At 33.5% G+C, this 21619-nt stretch overlaps 1 protein-coding gene across 2 annotated transcripts in view; it reads left to right on the top strand.

Moving 5' to 3' along the window:
• Positions 1-21619, top strand: part of KHDRBS2 (KH RNA binding domain containing, signal transduction associated 2) — a 518678-nt gene that overhangs the window by 164585 nt on the left and 332474 nt on the right. For both annotated transcript variants that reach the window (XR_004421664.1, XM_033093385.1), the window contains exon 3: positions 9095-9211. Coding sequence is in view for 1 of the 2 variants with exons in the window: in XM_033093385.1 (XP_032949276.1) it covers positions 9095-9211 (117 nt within the window). In the remaining variant the exon portion in view is untranslated. The remainder of the gene's footprint in view (positions 1-9094; positions 9212-21619) is intronic.

Raw genomic sequence — 21619 nt, 5'->3', positions numbered from 1 at the left:
TTATAGCAAGCAAAAGTAATTACTTTTTATATTTTTGTTAAGCCTTTCTATTTAAACTCTTTTAGTTCATATATGTGTTGACATTTACTGTTTTGTTGTCAAGTGTTATATAAATTCTGAGATTAAATATATACTGTAATGATTGGTGTTTTAGCCCAGAATCTAGACTCTTCCTAATTATCAAGTCCAACAGTTTATTTTTCTCAAAGTCTATGCTACCTCCATCTATAAGCTCTGCAGATATCATTGCTTCTTAATGTCTCTATCTCTTTGCTTGCTCTTTCCATTCCTCATGCCGCAGTTTGCAAAATGCTGAAAATACAGCTAATCATGCCACAGTTCACTTCCTGTCCATCCCAGCGCATTGCCAGTTCAAGCCTTTCAATTGCTTTACAATGCTTTTATCTAAAGACTAATCTTCTCAACAGGATCAAGTGAACATTCTCTCTACATCTTCCTTCTAACCCCATTTCCCAGACCACCAAAGTGTTTTTCTTTGAGTTTATCAAACCCGTCATGCTCTTGGAGTTTCCTCACATGTTATTCCTTCTGCCTGGGAAGTCTCCATCAGAACTCTCCTCTCCTGCCCAGTCCCATACTCCCCATGCATTATTTCTCAGCTTAAATGCTTTTTGTCAGAAAGGTTTGTGGTTTTGGTTTTTTTGTTTCTGTTTTTTTTTTTTTTTTTTTTTTTAACCCAAGAAGTTCACTTATATATTCCTGTGGAATCTTATATTTCTCCTAGCACAGTATGTGGCACATAATTGCCATTTGATATATATTTTTGTATTAAGTGATTTATTAAAACATCCCCTCTTGTTTTCCTCATTTGTTCTTCTTCCTCCAGAAACTAGTTCTTTAAACTTCTTACTTATTTTCTCTTTTAAATATAAGTGTTCCTCAAGTTCCTCTCTTGGGCTTTTCTTTCGAATCCCTTTCCTTTAGCAATTTCATGAATTTAAGAAGCACACTTTGTAGAAAATTGCTATGCCTGTATATTTCTGTTACATTTCTCTCTTGATGTCTATTCATACATGGATACTAGATTTCTCCGTTTGGAAATCACCTCAAATTGAATATATCCCAAATTTCTCTGTAAAACGTTTGTTACTATCTTTCATAATTTTACTAATTGTACAATATATTTTCAATCATAGGATATATTTTGATTGCTAATTCCTTCTATAATCCTCATATCCACCCAATTCATTAAATTGTCAGTCTTGAGTCTTGCCAGTCTCTCTTATTTTCTATTTTCTGTGACCACCATTCTACTTATGCTCCCATTATCATTTATCAAAGTTACACCAGTCAACTTCTCCCTGGTTCTGCCGTCTTTAGTTTCTATTCATTCAATATTTCCCAATCTACCTTTTAAATTTCCGTGCCATTTTCCATGCCCAGCTCTTGACTGCCTGTTCAAGGTCAAGCAAAAATGTCAAACTTCCTAACTTGCCCATGTAGAAACCATTTCTTCTTCCTTTGAATTCTCGTAGCACTTAAGGTGTTGTACTGTTATGACACTTAACCAGTTTCTTTTTAAAATTTTAGTAATTTATGTATATTCTCTTTTTCTCCCACAACAATGTAAGTTTCCTGAAAGAAGTATTTAGGTCGGGTTTAATTTGTATCCTCTTTACATTTCACAAGTTCTAGGCTAAAGTAATGTGTTTAGTGGGTAACTGAATTGATTCTACCCTTAATTTTATATTAATTTATTTTTTTGTATAAAATTTAGTTTATGAAAGTATATTGACATGAGATTTAATGGTTAATTTTAAAACATTTTTATTTCCTTGAATACTCATCATTTTCAATTCTGTTATATTGTAAGTGGTTTTCTTTGATAGAGCCCTCTGTAAACTCCAAATGATATTGTTTAATTCTTCAGACATAGCTTGATATTTTTGCTGTCAAATCAAACTCTCCTTCCTTGTTCACCAATGTTCTTTGGTAATTGCTGAGATGAGAACCTGAAGTATTGTCTTTTCCTGTCTATTTAGACAAGAGGAATATTTTTTGATCTGTAACCATGATCTCTCTTAATATGCCCCAAATTGCTTTACTTTGTTTTAGTAGCAACAAACATAAGGGTACAATACTAAAGGTTGATTTAATGCAGAACAGCAGCAATGTGAATTCCTACTGATTAAGAAGGGGCTTCATCCCCAAACCAGGAGTAGGATAGAAATGAAAATAATGTTCAAATACCGTGTTTCCCCGAAAATAAGACCCAGTCAGACAATCAGCTCTAATGCGTCTTTTGGAGCAAAAATTAATATAAGACCTGGTCTTATTTTACTATAAGACCGGGTATAATATAATATAATATAATACTGGGTTTTATTTTACTATAAGACTGGGTATAATATAATATAATAACGGGTTTTATGTTAATTTTTGCTCCAAAAGACGCATTAGAGCTGATTGTCCTGCTAGGTCTTATTTTCAGGGAAACATGGTAGTATCAGATGTGAGGACAAGAGGGATTTTAGGATCAGGAAATGAGGGAGTTCAACTCTAGTTGTGTCCTATGAAGGAGGAAGAATTAGATGAGGACTGCAGCAGAAACCAATCATGGATTCTTCACAAGTGGCCCTGGTGATCCCAATGTCCTTTCATTTCAAAGCAGATGTAATCTTAGTGCTCGCAGAAAAAGAAACAACTCTAGGTGAATTGTCTCTCCTATTTGAGAAGCAACAGAGTTGCTGGACTTCGTTTATAAACATGTGACCAGAAAAAAATGTCAAATGTTAAAAAAAAAAGAGGGAAAGTTTTATTTCATATAAGTATCAATGAAATACTGTTAACCGTGAAGAAATACATTCATCATGAGGAAACAATAAAATAGGAGATTATAGATAAGACATTCTGGGGTATCCTATATTTAGAAATTCAATTGGTATGTTTTAAAATATGTATACCCAATATTATTAAAGTTTACTTTCACCTAATTTTAAACTTTCCTTGGGTTATCTCTATTAAAAATGTCCCTAAAATATTTTTATTAAAATTTCCCTATTTGTATAAGCACTTGCTTTGGCACAAATTGTATTGTGTTGCTTATAAATCTATTAAAGTGTTTTTCTTTTCGTTCATTTTACTCAACACAATTCAAACATTTGGTTTTAGGGAAAAAATTCTAAAATCTGATTTAAATTGTTCAAAATTTTTTTGAATATAAAACTGATTACGAACAACTGTTCAGTGACTTAAGCATAAATGAATTTGACATATACAAATTTAATTTTCTTTAAATATCTATGGATAAATACTTTGAAATTATTTCAAGATATTTAGCATACGAAAACACAATTGTTTTCACTTGATTAAGCCTTAAGAATCTAAGAGATTTCCGACTTATTAAATTATGGCTAAATATTGAAGACACTGCTGTGTAGCATTTGAGTTATTTTCTGTGTTTAAAAGAGATTAGCTTAAAAGAAAGGTTAGAACCAATTGTTGTCAGTAAACTGATAACTCACTTGTCATGATTATGTCAGTTGGCTTTGTTTGAAAGAGAGAAAAAATAAAGTCTTGTTACAGCAAATCTGTGTAGGCTATCTTCAGGGTTTTCATTAAAATAAATTTGCAAAAACATAGCACAACATCAAAAATATATAACCAGCTTCATGGTTACCTTTGATGTTTTAAAATCTCACACAGAAATGGTATCCAGTCCTTCATGGAAAATGTCCTCTTAGCCAGTCCTCAGTGTTGTCTCTCAAAACTCCAGATATTAAGGAAGAGATAAAAATCATATAAGCAAACTTAAACTATGATAAATATTCGTAAGCAAAAGAAAATGGTGGATTGTATATTTATAAATTTTAAAATCACTCATTAAAAGAACTGCTTGCTTAAAATAATGTTACATAATTAATGTTACTCATAAAAGATACTTTCTGTCAGTTTATGAAATTAAATCTTTATATAACATCTTCATTCGTTTGGATGTTTGTGTTCCATTTCAAAAGATAAAGTTTGTGAAAGAAGTAAAAGGGATATCTCCCTTATAGCTTCAAGACAATTTGGTTTCAAATTTGTCATTGGTTAGAAATAAAGCTACTGTGTTGAAATTGAAGTTTTGGGAAATATAATGTGAAGCAGGAAACAGAAACTAATGAGAGTAGGGACCATGTATATATTTTGTCAATAACCTGTCCTCAGCTAGAATGGGGGAAATGCTATCTCTTCCTCTCAGGGTCGTAAACATTCCAGATGGAGAAATCGCTTTTAGTGCTTTAGTATTATTGTGTTCCTTGTTTTGCTACCACAAGTAAAGGGGCAAGAAGGTTCTATAACAGAGTGTTAAGAGACATTAAAACATTTTACTGAACTGTAATTATTCTCTTTGATTTCTTTTATAAGTTCTATAATACAATGCATTCGAAAATGTGTGTAATTTTCATGTACAGTGTAAAACAAAATTAAAGTCTAAAATGTTTTCTATTACTTTGACGTCACCTGTATAGTATCTCCTTTGATTACATTCCCTACTCTCCATTCCCAGATGGTTACCAGTATCTTGACTTTTGTGTTTATTATTATCTCTTTTATTTGAGAATTAAACTTATTATTTATGCATATCTTCATAAGTAAAATGTCATTTGATTTTACTTGGTTTTGAGTTTTATAAAAAATAGTGTCATATACCTAGAGCTTAAATTTTTGATTCAAAATTGTATTTCTAAGATTGGTTAATGCGATTTCATATAGTTATGGGTAATTTGTGTTTATAACTGTATAATCCAGTATGAATATATCACAGTTTATGTGTTAATCTCTACCAGTCATGGTTCTTTTATAATAGTTGTAATCTACAATTCAGGACTAGCACGCTGTCAGACGAGATCGGGGAAGGGAACACAGGAAAGTTGCCATGAATGAGCAGTTTAGATCCAACTCTGAAACCCGCCAGTACCTGGACCTGGGAAATTGTGGAGAGGTCTGTGGGGCTTCAATATCCACGGAGTGGGAAATTATGTAGAGGTCAATAAAACAGCCACGTCTGACCACCATGACTTGCCAGGAATAATGGACTCCAATTTATGCCCGTCATCCAAGTTTCATGCAACTTCCTGTTATTGACAAAATCCAACACAAAAGGAGGCATATGTGAAAGGGTATCTGAGAATCATCTCTGTGACATAAGCCAATGTTGGTATGGTATCCAGGTGACAGCACTCCATTCTTGAATTCATGGTCATATTTTCCCAATTATGTCTGCTCTTAAAAGCATTGAGACTTTGAGTATTCTTGTACATGTGTTAACATTTCTCAAGGGAATGTACCTAGAAATATGACTGCTAAAACATAGGTTCAGTACATTTACAGATTTACAAGACAATGCTAAAATGTGTGCATTTATTTACATTTCCATAAACAGGGAATATGAGTCTCCCTGGCTCCACATTATGGCCAATGTTTGGTTTCTGACTTTTTCATTTCTACCATCATAGTGTGTGTAAAATGATATCTCGTTGTGGTCCTAATTTTATTTTTGTTTAAATTCTAATAAGGTTGAGGTTTCAAAACTTTTTCCTGTTGCCATTCTGTTTCTCCAATGATATATTCATGATTTTTATCTATCACATTGTCTTTTCTGTAGAGTTTTAGTCGGGTTTTTGTAAACTGATGCTTTATTGGTAACATGTAATGTGAAGCATCTCTAAATTTGTGGTTGATGTTTTCACTTTCTTGGTGGTGTATTGTAATGAAAAAATATTCTTAATTTTAATCAAAGTTTTGTTTTACAGATTGCATGTTTTTATGTCTTGTTTTAGAACTCTTAGGCATTAGTTTCCTATAATTTTCCCTTACAAATTCTAAAATTTTACCTTTCATAGCTAAGCTATATACCATCTTTATTTACTTTTTTCTTATGTTTTAGGAAGCAATTTCATTTTTCTTACTCTGGGTAGTCAGTTATGTAACATATTAGGTAGTTCCTTCTTTCCTTTGTATATTAATAGTGTCCTATTATTGCTGTAACAATTACCACAAACTTGGTGGCTTAAAGCACAACAAATTTATTATTTTACATTTACAGAGGTCAGAATTCTGAAATGGTTCTTATGGGCTAAAATTAAGTTGTCATTAAGGCTGCATTCCTTCTGGAGGCCCTGAGGAAGAATCTTTTCCTTGACTTTTTCAGTTTCTAGAAGCTGCCCTTATTCTTTAGTTCATGGCTTACATCTTCAAAACCAGCAATTGTATCCCTCCAACTTCTGATTCTGCTGCCCCCTTCTTTCACTTATGTGGACACTGGGCATACCTGGATAATCCAGGATAATGCCATCATCTCAAGATTCCTAATTTAATCACATTTGCAAAGTCATATTTGTAGGGTAACATATCTAGAGATCTTGGGTTTTAAGCCATAAACATCTTTAAGGGGCCATTATTCTGGTTTTGAGTACAAATCTTCTATTGGGTTGAGGAAGTTTTCTTCGTTTTTCAGATGATGTGAGTTTTATAATGATTGAATTTGAATTTTACCAAATTATTTTCTGTTCAAATCAAACATTAACTTTTTTCTCCATTAATTTGTTATAGGCGAATTACAGTTGGGGATTATAGATCTTAAATCACCTGTGTACCTGTGACAAACACAATTCAATCATAATGTATTTTTAGCATATACAGCAGGATTTGGTTTTGTGACTATTTTGTTGAGTGGGATTAGTTTCATGAATGGCTTTACTGTATAAATTCCCTTTTCTTTGGTGTCAAGTTTATACTAGCCTGCTAAAATGAGTTAGGGACTTCCTCCCATTTTCTCTGGAATAGTCTGTATGGAATGATATAGTCTGTGAGATTCCTTTGTACAACTGCCTGGGACTAGTATTTCATTGTAGGGCATTTCATTATGATATATTAAAATATTTATAAGCATTTTAAACTTTCTAATTCCTTTTTTTCCCATTCTTAATTGATATACTACTTACATACAGTGAAATGAATAGGTATTAAGTGTAGAGCTTGATGAGTTTTGACAAAAATATACTATACTTTCAGCAAAATATAGAACAATTTCATCACCTCAGGTATTTCCTGCATGCCACTTAACAGCCAGTTCAACCCCAGCTTCTTTTCTCAATAGGAAACCACTGTTATGAATTCTAACATCATATATTATTTTTGCCTCTAGAATTTTGTATTAATGGAATCAAACACAACGTACTCTTTTGTATCTGGCTTCTTTCACAAAAGCATGTGAGATATTCATGCTTTTGTGTCAATCAGAGACTAATTCATTTCCATTTGTGTATAAACTTGTTTATTCTTCTTGGGAGGGCATTGGTTTATTTCTGGAGAAATGGTGATTTTAAATAACGTGTCATGCACGTTCTTGTGCAAATCATTTTGTGACCATTGGATTTTATTTTGGTTAAGCACTTATGTTCAGAATTGCTAGGTCATACTGGGGCTCATGTTTAAGTTAATGAATAACTGTCAATCTTCTTTCCAAACTAGTTGTTTCACTTTATACTGACAACAGTGATTGCTCCAGTAGTTCCACATCCTCATCGATATTTGGTCTTTTGTTTTAGTTCTAGCAATTCTGATGTGTATGTGTGTGATTAATTATTGACTTGGTGGAGTTTTTTGTAGATTTTAGATACCAGTCATTTTTCAGATGTATTCACGGGGAGTATTTTCTCCCACTCTGTGGCGTGTCTATTCAATTTCATAATGGTTTAGACCAGCAAAAGTTTTAGTGAGTGCTCTGCTTCCTAGTTAAGTAACCTTTCCCAGCGTAAGTTTGCAAAGACATTTTTGTATGCTTTCTCCCTAGAATCTTTATGATTTTAGCTTTTACATTTAGATCTATGCTAGATCTCAAAATAAGGTTTGCTTAAATGTGAGGTAGGGCATAAAATAGTTTTTGTTTTGTGCATATGAATATCCCATTATTCTAGCACCATTTGTTTAAAAGACTTTACTTTTCAACTTTATTGCTTTGGCACATTTGTTGAAAATCAACTGAACCATTTAAGTGTGGTCTTTCTGAACTTTATATTATTCCATTTATTTATTTGCTTATACGTACATAATCCACACTCCAGTACAACATTGAATAGATGTGGTTAGAGCCGATATCATTTTTATCCTGAACTTAGGGGAAAAGCAGTTAGTTTCTCACTATTAAATATGATATAGTTCTTACTGTAAGACATTGGATTTAAAAAGGGAGGGGGAATCTCTGATTTAGAAGGCACTCACTTAATTTTATTTATGTTTGTTCTTCATGCCCACAACATATTTTTGATGCGTTCTAAGCCCTGTGTATTTTTTTTAAATCAATCAATGAATGATTATCTGAATGATTTGGTTTGGCAATGTTCCTTTTAGTAGATAACATGTTTATAACTCTGATAACTGTTTATAACCATGTTTCAGGACGAATAAACAAATTGGATAGAGCCCCCAGAAGTTTTTATTTAGACAAACTGTTTTGTATGTGTGCTCTCTCTGTAGTATTTTAAACTTTTCTTTTAGTGTCCACATTTTTAATTTGCTGATCCTAAGAACAACTCTTTAACATGGAAAACGTAAGATAGAAGAGAAGTTGAATCTCTGTTTTCCCAGTCATGAAATTTTCAATAGATTGCTATAGGCACAAACAATACTTAACAAACATGAATTTTAAATTTTATTTTAAAAATCAGCTTAAAATATAAACTTCTTGCAATTTTGAAAGTGCATAGACATGTTAAAATTATTTCTTATTTTCATAATTTGATTAGAGAAAAAAAGCCTTTAGAAATTTTGTAAACCGTAGTTTTTCTCCCTAATTTCTTTGTTAAAGAAGTGATTTATTTATTTAATAATACTAAATGGTAAGTTTAACATACTAGTAATTTTGACATGTGTTTCGGAAGGGGCATCCCTTTTAAAATGGATACCAGTTTAGAGGGCTGAAATGGTTTCTCGTGTGTGTGTGTGTGTGTGTGTGTGTGTGTGTGTGTGTGTGTGTCAAGTCTTCTCAGAGATAGTTTGAAAAACCAGTAACCCATCAATTACCCTTGATGCAAATTATTACTTTTCTCTACCTTAAAACAGACATTCTATCGATTTTGTTTCCTAGTTCAATTTTGTGGGGAAATTGCTTGGACCAAGAGGAAACTCCTTGAAGAGGCTACAGGAAGAAACAGGTGCTAAAATGTCTATCCTGGGCAAAGGATCAATGAGAGATAAAGCAAAGGTACTGAACTTTGAATTTGATATTTAAAACATACAGTAGGTTACCTGTACCACTGACGGCCAAATGTACAAGCACATCTCAACTGTGCTCCCATCACATGCTATGAACTTCACCTTCTGGGACCACTCTATTATGCTTTCTGATGTCTCCTCTATTTTCATAAAAAATCAGTTATTGGCTTTTTTTCAGAACATCTTAATTCTGTATTTTTATTCCCTTTAGTCCTTTATGTACGTTTCTGTCAAATCTTTTTCTTGAGTGTCGTCTGTGAAATGTTTCTACATGTCGATGTTCATTTTCTTTAATTCCCTGATTGGATCCTTTTTCTTTCTTCAACTGTATCACCAAATCATATCCATTATATCCTTCTCTCATTTTATCTTTCTTCTCTATTTCACTTTTATCTTCTTACCTGAAGCAATTGTAAATACTTATCTGAAAATCTAAGGGAATTCCACTTATTTTTTGAAATATTTCAGTGGTATTAGGCAACTCACCTGACCCTCAAAGACCAAAAAGCTAAGAAATATATCAACTTTGATGTTTGAAATGATTTATTTCACATCTGAACTATATCATTTTCCCACTTTATAAAATGATACCAATTTTCTCTGTGTTTGAATTCAGTGCTTTGGAAGAATAACAACTATTTATAGGGTTTTATTCATAAAGGATCTTTTAAGATTCATTGAGAAAGGGTGGATGTGTGATGGTAGTATCGTTTGACTAGGCCATACTTTTCTGACATCTTAAATGAAGAAATGTATAGTGAGATATGTCACAGAACTGATGAATGGTGCATACATAAAATATTTTACCTTCATTATACTAAGTCTATAGGTGGAATTTGAGGAAGACTTTCTATATGGGTGCTTTTTAGAATGGATCGATAGTCAATTCTATAAGTAGCAAAAGGGATGCTTCTTAGTAGTCTTCTATTTTGGGTAACTTTTGGTTACTCTCTACTGTATATAATTTTAAAAATAACCACCTTCTTGCCAATCTTTGCTTATAACTCTATATATTCCAATTTAGCTACCACCTGATTTATTTGCTTACCTTTATAGCAAAACTCACTGCAAAGTTATTTGCAATCAGTTGTTCTCATCCATGTTTCATCGTTCTCCACCTCAGTCCTCCTGACTAGCTCCTTTCCTCTTCCAGACCTTCAACCTCAGGGCTTACTCTTCAGACTCTTTCTTCCCTTCATGATCTTATACCACCTCTGTGCTTCTAAACCCCAAATTTATATTTACCACCAATCTCTCCCTTATATAATTATGCTGTATGTCCATGTGGATGTCTATGTATTTGTGTGGGGGAAGGGGAACAGGACTTTATTGGGGAACAGTGTGTACTTCCAGGATTTTTTCCAAGTTGAGTTGCTGTCCTTTCAATCTTAGTTATGGAGGGTGCAGATCAGATCCAGGTCCAGTTTCTGTTGTTAGTTGCAGGGAGCACAGCCCACCATCCCTTGAGGGAGTCGAACTGGTAACCTTGTGGTTGAGAGCCCACTGGCCCATATGGGAAGCGAACCAGCAGCCTTCGGTGTTAGGAGCATGGAGCTCCAACCACCTGAGCCACTGGGCTGGCCCAAATTTAATGTTTTTATTTGGGATTTTTTCTTTCTGATGGTGGTAAGTAAACATTCTTTTTATTTAGTTACAGCTAGCCAATAACTCTATAAGTAAGGAAAGAAAACCAAAAGCAAAACAAAATAAAATATAGTAATATCTAAGGTAACACTGGTAGCAAAATCATACCTTATAGTCATGATTTCATTCCCATATTGTTTTGATCCTAGACTATATGAACTCATATTCTACCTAAAAGCATCTAGGAATTCTTTTTTTTTTTAATTAAAGTTTATTGGGGTGACAATGGTTAGTAAAGTTACATAGATTTTAGGTGTACAATTCTGTAATACATGGTGTGCTCAACACCCAGAGTCAGTTCTCCTTCCATCACCATATACTTGACCCCATTTAACCTCATCTACCACCCTCCTCCCCCTTACTCTCTGGTAACCACTAAACTGTTGCCTGTGTCTATGAACTTTTGATTTTTATTTGTTTGTCTTGTTCCTTTGTTGCTTTCAGTTTTATATCCCACATATCAGTGAAATCTTAATGGTTCTCCACTTTTTCTATCCAACTTATTTCGTTTAGCTTAGTAATCTCAAGTTCCATCCATGTTATTACAAATGGCACTATTTCATCTTTTCTTACAGCAGAGTAGTATTTCATTGTGTATATATACCACAAGTTTATTCAATCATCTATTGAAGAACACTTTGGTTGTTTCTATGTCTTGGCCATCATAAACAAAGTTGCAGTGAACATTGGAGCACACATACCTTTTTGGAAAAATGTTTTCAGATTTTTTGGGTATACTCATATACTAAGAAGAGGGATTGCTGGGTCATATGGCAATTCTATTCTTAATTTTTTGAGGAACCTCCACACTGCTTTCCATAGAGGCTGTACCAATCTGCATTCCCACCAACAGTGTATGAGGGTTCCTTTTTCTCCACAGCCTCTCCAACACTTGTTACTATTTGTCTTGATGATAGCCATTCTAACTAACTGGTGTGAGGTGATGTCTCATTGGGGTTTTTATTTGCATTCTTCTGAGGATTAGTGATGTTGAACATCTTTTCATATGTCAGTTGGCCATCTGCATGTCCTCTTTGGAGAGATGTCTATTCAGGTCCTCTGCCCATTTTTTAATTGGATTGTTTGCTTTTTGGTGTTGAGTTGTATGAGTTCCTTATATATTTTAGATATTAGTCCCTTATTGGAGATGTGGGAATTCTTGAACAGAAGTTAACTTTTCGATTGTGTTGATACAAAGTATTTTTAGAGAAATCTAGAAAGTAAAATATACAGGATATTTGCAGTATTTCAAAATACCTCAGGAATTTAACTGGCAGTTTAGAAATTTCTTTCAAGTCTAAGTTCTTCATGCACCATATGGCCAGCTGGTTCTAAATAACCATGCATCTGTTGGCTTCACTAGCACTTGTTCTGAGGTTTCTTCAGGGATAACTTGCTGGACATTCAGATAGAGTGTTGCTGTTTTCAATGATGCTGATGGCCAAGACTGGTGAAGGAAAACAGAGAAAATAGTGGTTCTACAGCCTTATCTTTGAAGAAAGTTAGGAATGACTATACTATCTCCAAGAAAAAAGGTTAGAGAGGTTAGAGAAAACCAGTCAAGTGTTGAACATGCCCAGAAAACAGGAAAGTAATAGCAGGAAATCATGAACACCAATTTCTTGCCTACTTATGGGTGTTGTCCTTAAATGAAAATCACAGATGGCCGTGTTAAATAAATCATGTTGTAAGGAAAGGTATTTTGTCACTTCTATTAATAAGCTTGGTTGAAATTATGGCATGTAGGTTTAAAACATACTAGTGAGTTAAATATATGTTAAAAGTGAAGTGCTATTTGGTGGCATTTTATTTGAAAATGTGTGATAATTCTCAAGGCAAGCCTTTTCCTCTTTGATGTGCTAATAATATGTGCAGTTTCTGTATCATAATATACCTTCTGTATTTGGTGATGGCTACTTTAGTAAATCCTTTCTGATTTCATGGCAAGATTGATTTTCATCAAGAATAAAATCAGCTAAAAACCTTCAAAGTAATGCAGCTGCCTGGTGGGCAAAGCGAGTGTGAATCCCACACCAGTCATCCTTTTCTCATTTGGCTTCTGGGCTGTGCCTCACATCAAACAGCAGGGGAGTCTCTCAGATCCTGAAGGGGCAAGGCCATGCTCACTGCTTGTCAGTCAGGCAGGGATTGGTTACATAGACTCCCGTTTCCATTTTTAAATATCCCTAACAACAAAGCAATTTGTAATCCCAAAACGTCAACAGCCTAGACACTGATTTTAATTTTAGCTTTGTCCTTAATAAACTGCTCAGCAGATCAAAAATATTTGTTTCTTAACTTTCCCTCCTTCAGGAAAGATTGCCTAACCTATCTTGACTTCCAGAGATAGAGGAATAAGCATAATACTTTGCTTAAATATCACTCAAAGAACAAGGAGTATAACATAAATTACAGATAGGTGAGATTTTATTTTTGATTTATTCATTGCATTCTTCTGTTTCTCTGATCTGAATTCTGAAAAATTAGAGTAACAGACTAATAGGTCACACCTGAACAGTAGCACATGCGATAAGGAACATTTCATTACAAATACATTTTTTATGAGGACACAATGAAACCTATGTTTTGATGGTGAACCAATGCAAGGTTATTTCAACCTATGATATATTTGGGGTGAGCAATTAAAATAATTAGGTTTGAGTTGAGAGTGAAATATATCATGGTATTGTGAGAAATCATTTTTCACCTTAGCATCACCAACCCTTTTATGTATAATTTGTCATTCTCTATGCTGTGCTTTCATCTTAGAATAAAAAAAAAAAAATAAAGCCATAAATCCATTCTTCATATGTTTCAGTTACAAATCATGAATTAGCACTTTTTATGTATTGTGAATCAAAGTTATATATAATTTGAAATCATTAATTTCCTCTAGTCTAATTTTATTCATAGTATATGTATTTATTTTAATTTTTTGTACTTAAGATTTGCTGTTTGGAAACTTTCAAGGATCTATGTCTCAGCCATAAACCAAGGCTGATTTATTTACAAAAATATATATTTTAATATTGCTAGTATAGTAATTTTTCCTCCATTTTCACTTGTCACTCAGTATTTACACTGCACCTTGGTTTTCCACGATGAGTAAAATGAGGGAATCACAGAATCAAGCTATCTCATACCATGTTGCAGGGAATTTTTATATATCGAAGTATTACAAATAGAATGTATGAAGACAGAAATTTCTAGGCATTTTACATTTTATAAATCAGAATAGAAACAGTGTATTTCATTTCTACTACTGAGGAAGGCTTCTCTCTTTTTGTCCTGAGCTATATTTTTCACCCAAAATATTACAACCAAAATTCAAGTGAGATACAATCAATATAGAAAGGGACCATGTATGCCTTGGAAATATTTTAAATTCTTCATTCTGTGGCAGTTTTAAAGATGGCTGTAAATTCTTTGACTTTTTTTTTTTTTAAGAAATAGTTGAATAGGGTCTAATTCTCTTCCCCTTGAATCTGGATAGTTTCAATGACTTGCTTATCACAGATAGACTGCAAGGGAGGTGCTGTTTCATGACTTCTTAGGGTTGGTTGGAAGACACAGTGCACCTTCTGCCTCACTTGCAAGCACACTATCTCTTGCAGCTCTACACTGCCTTAAACTGCTTCTGACAATCCTGAGGTTGCCTCTGAAAGGAGGTCAAAGTTATATGGAGAAGCCTCATATAGGTACCAGTGGGAAGTCGCAGTTGAGCCCAGATTTTGAGTCATGCTAGTGCAGGCACTACACATGCAAGTAGAGAGCTTTCCAGATGTTACGAGCCTGTACCCGTTTGAGTGGTCACCGGCAGCTTGAATTCTATCTGCATCTCCGGACTCAGGGAGCAGATGCAAGTTATGCCCACTGTACTCTGTCTAAATCTCTCACCCACAGAACTTATGCACAATAATAAAATGGTTATTTTAGGCAACTAAGTGTGGCATGGTGAGTTATGCAACACTAGATGAGTGGAACACTTGATATATAAGATTAAATGGTTCTCAACATTGTTAGCAATTTTCCAAATGCTAGACTCATTTTCTTGCATATCTGCTGCCCTCTCATGGCAATTACTACAGACTTGGATATTTTCTGGGGTTTTCTTTGGTTTTTTGTGTTTGGTTTTTTGTGTTTTTTTTTTTTTTTTTTTTTTTTTTGGCTTTATTCCTTACAAGTTATTTTCAATTTGATCAAGCCTATTCTCAAATCAAATGATTGAAGCACATGCCAGATTTTTATTTCAAAGTTCCCAGTAAGGGTAAGGCTTCCAAGAAAGGCAACTCAAAGATGTCTTCTGGGTGGAGGCATTTTATGAGACACTAGACACCAAAAATAGAACATTCTAGTTAAAAAGTATTAGGCTAGTCATGAAGCTGGTTTAAGGTCTTTGCACCTTTGAATGTCTGGTTTAATGTCACATATTCAAGGTTAATTGGGTAGGTAATTCTAATTTCTTTGTTAGCCTTCTTTTATTACAACCTGACAAAGCAAGTACTCCGACATTTTATCAGGAAAGTTAGATGGATCCCAGAAGGGGAAGTAAATCGTACCATACCGAAAGTACTGCCCCAGACCACAATGGGGACATTTGTTTAAATTAGTCCTTCTTTTTGACCAAATCGGATTGTTGAAGATTTGTCTTAGTCAAGAAAGGACCATATGGCATTTTTGTGCTGAGAACATGAATTAAGTTTGTCACTTTATCAATCATTTCTTGTATTTCTTATAGATTGTGGAATTTAGATATGCGATCAAGTTATGGAATATATACACCATCAAGACTACCTACAATATCTGTACCCATTGACATTATTTCTTTTTTACCAGTTTCCTATATTAGGAAAGAATTTCTAAGCAGAATCCCATAGTGATTCAGTACATTTGTATATTATTAGTATATTTTATATTATTTAGTACTACATGTATAATACATTTTACATATTTAGGGGCCTATCTCGCTCACTATATATTTTTAAAAATATTAATGTTTGCTTTATTATTATTATTTTTTACATTCGATGCTCTCTTTTCATTGTCACATGCCCCGTAACCAAAGCAATTAACCTATCTGAATATAATATTAATAGAATTGGGTATTAGAAATGAACATTTCCTAAATAGCTTTATTTTGGTCATTGTAAGACATAATACATTTTACATTTTATGGGTAAATTTAGTGTCAAACCGAGTGGGAATTGTTATCTAAAATGTCAAATAATAATGATATTTAATCTCTTTGAAAAGCATTTGTTGAAAAAGTTGTTATTTGTATGTTTTTAGAAAGATGCTGTTAAATGTTTGCTTTAAATTGTTGAAACTTGACCCCAATATAAACCATGTTCTTTGAGGAGAAACTTGGACAGCTTGTTCTAATACAGCTTAGGGAATTTCGAGATACCAGAATTCAGGTAGTTAAGAGGATAATGGGCCCAGAGTGGGAATGCTAAAGAGAAAAACCCTGCACTTAACTCAAGTACATTATCAGTGCTAATTTGGATTCTGAATTTCATTAGTTGTACTGATGTTTATTTGGTTTAGTATTCTGTTGTCTCTTTATTACTTAACTTCACAAGTCATTTAAAAGTTGAAAGTTTTCTCAGTTACATACCTGAATTATTCTGTGGCTGAGGAGAGTTGTCATGAATACTTGAAAATGTATTGAGCTCTTGACAACTCTTGATAAAAAGCAGAGAGGTCTGTTTTCTGGCGATAGTTAATGATGCTGACCAGAGCCCACAGAAAGAAAAATAAATCACCAGCTTCTCAGCCTAACGAATAGTATTACTGAGTTCACTTTTGCTTTCTCTGTGTATTGGTTCACCCAGAGTGAAATCAAAATGACTGAGGAAAATGAAATGCCCAGGATACAAATGAAATTTTATGTGTTTTGCTATGAACCCAACTGATCGCCCCACTTGACTTTTCATAGCCCAGACAATGTTTTGTACACTTCCAGGGATGCATTCACGAGGCATTCTCTGTGAACTATGCCCCCAGTTGTCCACTACTGCTTGTTCCCAGCACTTCATCTAGTCAAGAAGCAAGCATACCAAATGTCAATGCAGGAAACTGTTTTATGCACTTTTTACTTAATATCTAAATTTGAGAAAATACCTAGGCTTCAGAGGTATTTAATTGTTAAAGTTTACAATTCTAGCATCACTAAGGAGTTAAAAAAAAAAAAAGGCAAACAAAATGTGGTCCTTGATTTAGAGAATTTGGAATGTCTCCAAATGCTTTAATGTTCACATTTCTAAGCTAATAATGCACTGTATTTGCTTTTCTTTTTTTCTTATAGTAGGCTTGCTGTATTCCTTTTGTAAGTTTTGCATATTTTGAAAAATACTTTATATCTGTCATGTGGCACTTTTATGCAGTGTGTTTTTCCAGTCTTTCTTAATTTCTTCTTTTCATCTAACTTTTAGAAAAAATTAAAGCTAAAGTATTTTAAAAATCAGAATAATTTTTCCAGCTTTTGAATCCTGAATAACATTTATATATTTTTAATTTATTAATTTTTTATTTATTTTTAAAATTTTAAATTTATTGAGATGACATTAGTTAGTAAAGTTACATAGGTTTCAGGTGTACAATTCTGTATTACATCATCTATATATCACATTGTGTGTTCACCACCCAGAGTCAGTTCTTCATCACCATATTTTTGACCCCCTCTTCCCTCTTCTACCACCAACCCACCCCAATTACTGAATATGACTGAAATGTGTGAAAAATGTTTATTTCTTCAGTAGCTCCACCAATATCATATTTACTTAAATAAAACTCAGCAATCATCCCTACCAATCCGAGAGCACAAACAGTAACGAATAAGATAGTAAGCAAAGAACAGACATATCCTACTTTGTCTTGAAGTTAATATTTTCAAAATTTTTATACATTTTAGATTTAAAAGTTTTATTCACACTTTATTTAATAATAAGGTTCATACCAGGGGTGCCAAAAAAATGTATACACATGACTTGTATTCATCTTTTATTATTAGTATATATTGAGTACAACAACTTTAGTAAAATGTTTTCCTTTCTTAAAATATATACATTGTTTTTGGCACCCTCTGTATGTAAATCTAAGTATGGGTGCATGACTTCACAACAGAGAATTTTGGAATTACTCATCAAAAGTTAAAGCGCAGGGTCTTTATGTCATCTTTTTCATGAGTGTATTTATCATGGGGCTACACATTTAGAAAGTTAGGGAAGTACTCCTAATATATTTGTTGTATATTTATTCTCTCCCTCTCTCCTTTTTTTTTTTTGGAGGGGGGTATGATTTACTTGACATTAGTAACATCTATTAGTTCTATGAAAGACTCTTTTGTTAGTAATTCATTTTTCATTCTGCAGATAATCATTTCTACATTAAGGTTTGAGAGAACATTTTTCCAGCAATGCCTTAAATTAAGAAACCAGAGTTCAGAAGCAAACTGGGATTCTGATTCCCTATTCAGAAAGATTAGATTTGTTAGATAAATGAAGCCATCTGCATCAATTTAAATAGTTCTACCAAATTGATTCATGAAGTATCTAATATTTCCATGTAATTAGCAGTGGCATTTTCAAACGCTATAACTGAGAGGAAAATTTAACCTTCTCTGAAGAATTGCACACTCTGGGGTTGATACTTTAGAAAATTATATTGTTCTAAGGGAATAGTCACCAAAGAATTACATCAGACTTTCAACAGATGCTGCAAGATCCCTGTTTTATTGCTGGTGCACCGGAGTGGTGATATTAAAAGTCTTCATCTCCTCCCTCGCATCTGATGTTAAAGCAGATTTTCCATTTTTCTGCTCTGACAGTTTAGTGGTGAATCGCTTTTTGGCTATTCCTAAAAAAAAGAAAAAAAAAAAGTACTGCCATCTCTTTTCTTTTATCCTCTACTGTAAAATTAAACTCTAGTTATTAAGTTCAATGTATATGATTTTGCTGGGACTCTAAGGAGTCTTCCTCTAAAGGAAGGTGGGGGGCTTATTTCAGATGTCAGTATCTGTTTTTCTCTTACTCAAAGAATTTTATTTCTTGGTAAAGATATTATATCTACATATGCACATTAACTTAAAATAAAAATGCAAAACTTATGTGTGACATTAATAGAATTTTATGTATGTCATTATAATCCGTGTGTTACATATTTTATCTAATTGCTTTACCAAGGGAAATACTAGAGATTGATTTATTAAGAAAATCCACAAGTCTATTATTAATAATATGCCATACTTCTAATTTATCTTTGCTGCTTAGATTTCTGAACTTTTTCTCCTTTGTGCTGCGCTAGTAGTACTGAATGCAGATGACTCACTCAGCTATTTTATGTAATGAAAGATAGACATATTAGATAATCTGGAGAATGTCTTTCATGGGTGTTACAAATTAATTTCTAAACTTAATTATGTTTCCTCATAATTTTACTTATTTACAAATATTTTGGTCATTATAGTAGATGATAGGCATAGTTTATTCAATGAGAAAATACATGATACATTTTGTAAAACAGTTTCATACCAAGGATGTTAGATAAATTGGCCATATACAAAAAGTTATTTGAAGATTTTCTTCAGTGCTATACATCATCCATGTTGAAAATCAAACCAAAAAAACTCCTCTCCCTCCAATATCAATTAATATATGCCAGTTGTTCATATTAATGTTGACAAATAAGTAATTATTGCCATTCCTAATATTTTATTGTACCTGTTACTAAAACTTGGTTATGAACTTTTTATATTATTAACATTCTTAAAGTATAATATCTGCTATCAAAAATTAAGTTTAGGTAATTATTAAATAAAATTTCTAAAATTTTAGGGACTGTTACCCATACTTAGTGGAATTATACAATAATTTGTGACCATGGTTAATTTTTTTAAGGATTGTGTAATTCATTTAAGGATATAATTTGCCAGACCCATGTGCACATAAAAATAGTACCATTTTTATTGTTTGTTCAAACAACTTAACAGAATTCTAGTTGTAGATTGAAGAAGGTAACTTCAAAACACAAGAGAAAAATAAAAAGTTATTACCTCTCAATTTTAGTTATCTTGAAGATATTGTTGTTAATGTCCTAAGGCCGAGGGTCTTCTGAATTATCTCATGTGTTCACAAGCAAATTTCCACATTCTGCCAAACCAATTAATTGAGAGTTGAATATTATTTAAGCAGGTTATTTGCTAGTATCTTTAACAAAACAATCTGTCAATAAGTGCTTCTAGTTTGATATTGCACATACACACCCACATGCATACAAACATGATCTGATATTTTTCCTAAAGTATGATAAAATATATGACTGAAGGTTTGACCAAAGATATATGGTAAATGTAAGCATAGGAGCCTGGCAATTAAGTTTGTGAACTCATCCTAGAAAAAGTGCTACATACCTCATTGCTGAATATCACTACAGCCACCTTTGAAGTACTCCCCTTGGGAAGCTATGCACCAAAGCCATCACCTAGTCCACCCTTCAAAGCAATTTTGGAACTCTTTTTCTGGAATGGCCATCAAAGCTGTCGTCTTATTACCCTTGAAGTCCTAATGTCATCAAAATAACTTCCTTTCAATATTTCCTTTATCTTCTGGTAAAGAAAGAAGTCAATGGGGTCGAGATCAGGTGAGTACAGATGGTGTCCAATACATTTATTTGTTTACTGGCTAAAAACTCTCTCACAGACAGTGCTGTGTGAGCTGGTGCATTGTCATTATGCAAGAGCCATGAATTGTTGGTGAAAAGTTCAGGTCATGTAACTTTTTCGCACAGCCTTTTCAGCAGTTCCAAATAGTAAACTTGGTTAACTGCTTGTCCAGTTGGTGCAAATTCATAATGAATAATCCCTTTGATATCAAAAAAGGTTAGCAACATCGTTTTGACTCTTGATTTGGACTGACGGAAATTTTTTGGTCGTGGAGAATGGGCTGATGTCCATTGTGCACTTTGACGCTTTGTTTCAGGGTCGTATTGGTACACCTATGTTTTATCACCAGTGATAACATGGCATAAAACATCTTCTTGCCTCTCCAAATGGTCTTGGCAAACTTTGATTCTCCTTTGCTTTTGTTCATTAGGGAGCTGCTTCATGACCGTTTCTGCCCACACTTTTCTCATGCCAAGATTTTCATTTAGGATTTTCCTGTTTCTCTATCAATGTTTACTTGGTCTGCTATGTTTCTGAGAGTCAACCGACAATTTGGATGCACAATTCAATGAATTTTTGCAATGTTTTCATCAGTTCTGCTCGTTACTGGCCACCCTGACCTCTCTTCATCTGTGACTTGTTCTCTCCCCTCAGAGAAACGTTTAATCCATTTGTTTAATCCACACTGCCGTTTTCTTTATGACATTAGCCCCATAAACTTGGACTCACATGGCCCTGATTTCACTTCCACTCTTGCCAAATTTAACAAAAAATTTAATGTTTGTTCATTGCTCTAATTCAAGCTCAAACATTCTTGCAATGGCACACAAACATGCGCAACAACAATAAAGAACGCCACTCAGGAAGACACCGCCACACGTCCACATGAACACAGCTGTGAAACACTGACATACCAAGGTTATGAAACCTTGTTTGTACAGTGCTGCCAATGTAAGTGCATGGTCGTGAGTTCGCGAATTTAATTGTCCAACCTCATATATGGAAATTAGTGGCTTTAGAGTAAATGGGGATTTTACATTGCATAACTAATCATATACTAACCAGAAGAATATTACAATTACTATATGTAAG

This window comes from Rhinolophus ferrumequinum, chromosome 3 (genome assembly GCF_004115265.2).
Source record: "Rhinolophus ferrumequinum isolate MPI-CBG mRhiFer1 chromosome 3, mRhiFer1_v1.p, whole genome shotgun sequence".
In the NCBI taxonomy this organism is placed as follows: Eukaryota; Metazoa; Chordata; class Mammalia; order Chiroptera; family Rhinolophidae; genus Rhinolophus; species Rhinolophus ferrumequinum.
The sequence above is the reverse complement of the archived record's forward strand: the minus strand, read 5'-3'. Positions and strand labels throughout refer to the sequence as shown.